This window comes from Rhagoletis pomonella, unplaced genomic scaffold, assembly GCF_013731165.1.
Source record: "Rhagoletis pomonella isolate Grant_MI unplaced genomic scaffold, Rhpom_1.0 Rhpom_scaffold_11053, whole genome shotgun sequence".
NCBI classification, from domain to species: domain Eukaryota; kingdom Metazoa; phylum Arthropoda; class Insecta; order Diptera; family Tephritidae; genus Rhagoletis; species Rhagoletis pomonella.
In genome coordinates, this window is record NW_023469581.1 from 1 (window position 1) to 5,332 (window position 5,332).

General features: G+C 44.2%; 2 protein-coding genes across 2 annotated transcripts; both read right to left on the reverse strand.

The window, feature by feature from the left end:
* Positions 1-1,863: 1,863 nt before the first annotated feature.
* LOC118756599 lies at positions 1,864-2,667 on the reverse strand. Its single transcript, XM_036491352.1, has one exon. The coding sequence runs from the start codon at positions 2,665-2,667 to the stop codon at positions 1,864-1,866; it is 804 nt and encodes a 267-aa protein (XP_036347245.1).
* An 87-nt stretch (positions 2,668-2,754) lies between these two features.
* On the reverse strand, positions 2,755-3,600 carry LOC118756598. The gene has a single exon (XM_036491351.1). The coding sequence runs from the start codon at positions 3,598-3,600 to the stop codon at positions 2,755-2,757; it is 846 nt and encodes a 281-aa protein (XP_036347244.1).
* Between the last annotated feature and the right edge of the window lie 1,732 nt (positions 3,601-5,332).

Consider the following 5,332-nt stretch of genomic DNA (forward strand, 5'->3'; position numbering starts at 1 on the left):
GACCTGGATGAAGCTCTATGACGCGTCCCATTACCCACACGTTGGGTGGTAGCCTTTCATCCTTAACGATGACGAGGTCATTTATTTGAAGATTTCGTCTTTGGTGACACCATTTTGGTCGTGTTTGGAGGTGTGATGTCCACTGCTTCCAAAATTGTTGAAACATTCGTTGCGTTTGAGCAAATTGTTGGCTGAGTGATACATTAGCCGCTGGAGAGGCGTTTGGTGGCGAAAGCAGAGAGTCTCCTATTAGGAAATGCCCCGGTGTCAGCACTTGTAATTCGTTGGGATCTGATGTTAAAGAGCACAGCGGTCTGGAGTTTAAACAGGCTTCGATACGCGCCAAAAGGGTTGCAAGGGCTTCGTAGGTAAGCCTAGCACCGCTCACTGTTCGCTTTAAATGATACTTAACCGATTTTACATTCGCCTCCCAAAGTCCTCCGAAATTAGGTGAATGGGGAGGATTGAAGTGAAATGCCTTGGCTTGCTAATTTCGGCACGACTTCTTGCTCTATGTCCTCCGCAAATTTACGTTCATTTGGTTGAAGTACCTTGTCAGCGCCTATAAAATTTGTTCCGCAATCGCTGTAGATGTCTTTGCACAGACCTCGACGTCCAATGAATCGTTGCAGGGCCATCAAGAAGTTTTCCGTTGACATGCCTGTGACTGCTTCCAGATGAATGCACTTTGTAGCTAAACAAATGAAAATAGTGATGTACCCTTTGTATGTCGTATTTCCACGAAATCTAGACGATTTAAGCTCGATTGCGCCGGTGTAATCGACGCCTGTTGCGAGGAACGGTCGTTGTGGTGGATTGACTCGATGGAATGGAAGTTCGCCCATCAGTTGACTACCAACTTCCGGCTTATTTCTAACACATTTAATGCATTTTCGAAGTTGGCATTTATTATCCAAAACCGCTGTCTTAAATATGTTAAGGTAAGCTGCGCACCACCATGTAATGTCGTTAAGTGCGCGTGAGTGATAACCAAACTAGTGAAATGATGCTTACTTGGTAAAATGATGGGGTGCTTCTGATCAAATGGAAGATTAGAGCGCTGAATTCGCCCACGCACACGAAGAATTTGCTGCTCATCAAGAAACGGAGTTAAGCCAGTAAGCTTGCTTCTATGTGGAACAGGTTTTTTATTGCGAACGTTGTGTACTTCGGTGTTGAATGTTTCTTGTTGTACGAGCCTGACAACCTTTGCTAGACTTTGGTTTAGCTCGGTAACCGACAAAGGTCCACTTATGCGGGCACAGCTCTGAACTTGGCTATTCTGCACGAAACGGAGAATGTACGCACAAACGCGTACGGTTTTCGTTAGCGACGAGTACCGAAGAATAACGAAGTCTTGACAAATCGTGAAATTTGCTTGAAGCGGCTTCCTTTTAACTTCAGCTATTTCTTCGTTGATGTGCAATTCAGTCGTGCTAAATTTCGGCCAGGAATCTTCATCTGACAGCAACCACTCTGGGCCGGACCACCATAGCCTGAAAGTTGATAAACTGACTGGTGTTAGGCCTCGGGTTGCGCAATCAGCTGGATTTTGCATAGTATCGACGTGACTCCATTGTGACGGTGAAGAGGTTTGTAGTATCTTGCCAACTCGGTTTGAAACCCATGTTTGCCATCGATTCGGATCGCCATTTATCCAGTAAGGCACAATCGTAGCATCGGTCCAATAAAATGTTTTTAGATTTGTATACGGTAATGACAATGATTTTTTGGTCCATTCCATTAATTCAGTCGCCAGCACTGCTCCGCACAACTCGACGCGTGGTATAGTCAACGGTTTTGTCGGGGTGACTCTGCTTTTTGCGATGAGAAGCGTTGTAAAAATTTTACCATCACTGCATTCTACCCGTAGATAAACACATGCTGCATATGCAGCTGTCGAGCCATCGCAAAATGGAGTTGTAATGATTTAACATGATTTGGCTCATAGTTCAACCATCTCGGCACCGTGATGCAGGGCATCTCCGATACAGTATTTAGAAAACGTTGCCATTGGTGATTTAGATTTGTTCGTAGCGTTTCATCCCATGCCAATGGTGTGAACGTGTGCTCATCGCGTTGTACCTTAAAGGACCATACCGATTTCAGGATGATTTTGGCTGCTACAATAACCGGTGTAATTAATCCCAGTGGGTCGTACAGACGAGCTATAGTTGAGAGCACTGACCGTTTGGTGGCAGTAAAATCAATTTCGAAGTTGAGCCGGAATTTAAAAACGTCCTTTTTCGGTTGCCACAGAATGCCAAGGGTTTTAACGGTATCGCTGCTATTTAACTGTAAGGCATTACTGTCTGACCTGTTTTCGGTGGGAATACCGTCCAGCACCGCCGATGAGTTGCTGCTCCATTTTCGAAGTTCCATGCCAGCGGAGCGCAATGCTAAGGTTACTTGTTTGCGAATTTCGGTGGCGATCTCAACGGAGTGACCGCCAGATAGTACGTCGTCAACATACATTTCAGTCCGAAGGACAGGTGCTGCTAACGGATACGATGTACTTTCGTCTTCAGCCAGTTGGTGGAGGATTCGTATCGCGGTATATGGAGCGGAAGCAGTCCCAAATGTGACTGTCGTGAGACAATACTCCTGAATTTCATTTGCTTCGTTTCGCCACAAAATGCGTTGATATTGCGAGTCATCTGTGTGCATGTCTATGCACCGATACATTTTTTGGATATCAGATGTAAACGCAAATTTGTGTTTTCTCCAATTTAAAACTACTGCTGGCAGATCATTTTAAGGTGCGGGTCCCACACACAGTACGTCATTTAACGATTTGCCATTGCTAGTCTTGCACGAGGCGTCAAACACGATTCTTAGCTTTGTGGTTAGACTTTCCTCTTTGATCACATCGTGGTGAGGTAATACACATGATGCGACTGTTGGAGCACTTGAGGCACGTTTGACGGAATGCTGCTCCTCAGTTGTCGTAGCAGGAGTTATTTGATTCAGGGTGAAATATTCCCGAATGCACCCTTCATACCGGGCTCGCAATTCATCGTTGCGTTGTAGTTTTCGCTCCAGTGAATGAAAGCGGTTGAGTGCAATTTTTTTGGATTTACCGAGGGTTTGAGATTCATCAAACAAATTTTTCAATGGAAGTCTCACTAAATATTTCCCATTTGGTTGCCGCATATGCGTTTGTTGAAAATGTGTTTCACACCAGTTTTCTTCTTGCGAGAGAGATCTCTCGGTCGGTACTTGATCGATTTCGAAAAAACGTTGTACAAGTGATTCCAGCTCGAGAGTGACATGGTTGCAATGAAGACTAACAGCATCAACTTTGGGGGTGGAAGTAGTATTGCCAGACAATATCCATCCCAGATGGGTGCGCTGGGCTATTGGTTCATAAAGTCCTCCAATACGTGTTTCTGGCAATAAAAGGTTAGCGAACATGTCGGCACCCAGAAGTAAGTCTATACGACGTGGCTGGTAGTACGTAGGATCTGCTAACTGCAGTCCTCGAATATGAGCCCATTGGTTTGGCTCAATTGTTTGACTTGGCAATTTATTGGTGAGCGCCTTTAAAACAAAGGCGGTATCGACCGCGACATGGTAGTTAGGGTTCACATATGAGTGCATTATGAAATTCACAGTTCTGCCAAAGCACGGTTGCGTGTCAAACAGAGTGTTTGAACGGCATGCTCTGAAATAAGTGTGCATTCAGAGCCTTGATCTAATAGCGCACGTACTACCATGGACTGACCCGTGCCGTCGTTCTTGATCGTGACGAGAGCGGTGGCTAAAAGCACCTTACGAGTCTGCTTCTGTGACGGTTCTGTAAGAAGCTGAACAGTGTGCGTTAACCTGGATGACGTGGGGTTTTGATGAGTCGTGGTCTGACTCTGAGTGCTTTCAACTTGAAAGGTTTGAGCTGATGGGTTTAAAGCTATTTGAGATTTGCCACCCTCGTGTGATCGAGTGGATTCATTTTGCTGTGGGGGCTTTGACATTGGAAAATGTAGAAGAGTGTGGTGTCTTTGGCTACACTGTAGACAGTTCTTCGTGCTGGTGCAACGGGAAACTGAATGAGCCCTGCTCAGGCAATTTAAACAAAGTTTTGCTTTGTCCGCGATAGACTTTCTCTCAAAGCAATCTTTGGCGAGGAATTTGGTACAGCGCCGCAGAATGTGTGCTTCGCCACACAGAAAGCATGAATTGACGTTTTTCGGTTGACTAGTGGCGTGAAAACTATTACTATTATGTCTGTATAAAGCCTTTGGAGGTCGACTTTGGCGTTTAGTTGACGAAGTATTATCAGCCACATTGCTGGTCTTTGACAGTGAGTTATTACCACACGAAATGTTCCTATTTTCAATCACATTGATTGTCACCAGACGCTTATTTAAAAATGCTTCTAACATTTCAAAGGTGGGGATGTTAACGTCACTGCCGAGGTGATATTCCCAAGCTTGATGGGTATCCTTTGGCAACTTTGTTGACAAAAGGTACGCAATCCACTGATTGCCCTGTGAAATAGGTATTTTCAAACGACTGAACTCATTTATACAGACCTTTGCTACATTGAGTAAAGACTTGATGTCATCTGAGCACTCTTTAGTAACTGCAGATGGGGTAAAGAGCTTGTTCATGTGGTGCATGAATAGTAGACGAGGATTATTATAACGATTTACAATTAAATCCCAGGCAGTTCCATAGTTGGTCTCAGTTAAGGCCATTTGCTGAACATCTACATCGTTTTCTGCTGGCAGTGCCTTCTTTAAAAAGTGAAATTTTTGAATAGCACTTAAGTCGGTGTTGGTGTGGATCAGTCGGACAAATGCATCATGAAACGCCGGCCATTCGATATATTTGCCAGAGAACGATGGCAACGGTAGTTTTAGCATTTCGATTGGTGACATTTTTTTTGGAACTTGCAGTTGAGAACCGGCAGATTGCTCCGAAGATGAAGGCGTTTGTTCGTTGTATGCTTCTAAAAGTGCAACCCGGCTATCGAAATAGCGTTCTTCAAACTCCGAAGCTACCCTGTCAGTAAAATATTGCGATTTCCGACTGGTGTCATGGTGTACAATGGTGGTGTGAGTTTTGTTAAATTCTCCATGTACTGCTTCCATCTTTTCAAGGCGAACCTGGCAGTATACCCTAGTTTTTCTCGTATTTGGGTCCTTTTTAAAATTCTTTAAAATTTGCTTAAGTGTCTCGCATCGCTCTAACTGTAGGGTAAATAATGCATCTAAATCAATAACGGTTCCGGTGTCCGATTCGCTGGTACTTGCTTTGCTCATTTTTCCTATGCTTTTATGTACTACCTCGCTAACTATTTATGTGACGTTATATGTATAATATATGTACA

Excerpts from the sequence above, each read along its gene's own strand:
- LOC118756598 (XM_036491351.1), bottom strand. The coding sequence starts at position 3,600 with ATGCACTCATATGTGAACCCTAACTACCATGTCGCGGTCGATACCGCC.
- LOC118756599 (XM_036491352.1), bottom strand. The coding sequence starts at position 2,667 with ATGCACACAGATGACTCGCAATATCAACGCATTTTGTGGCGAAACGAA.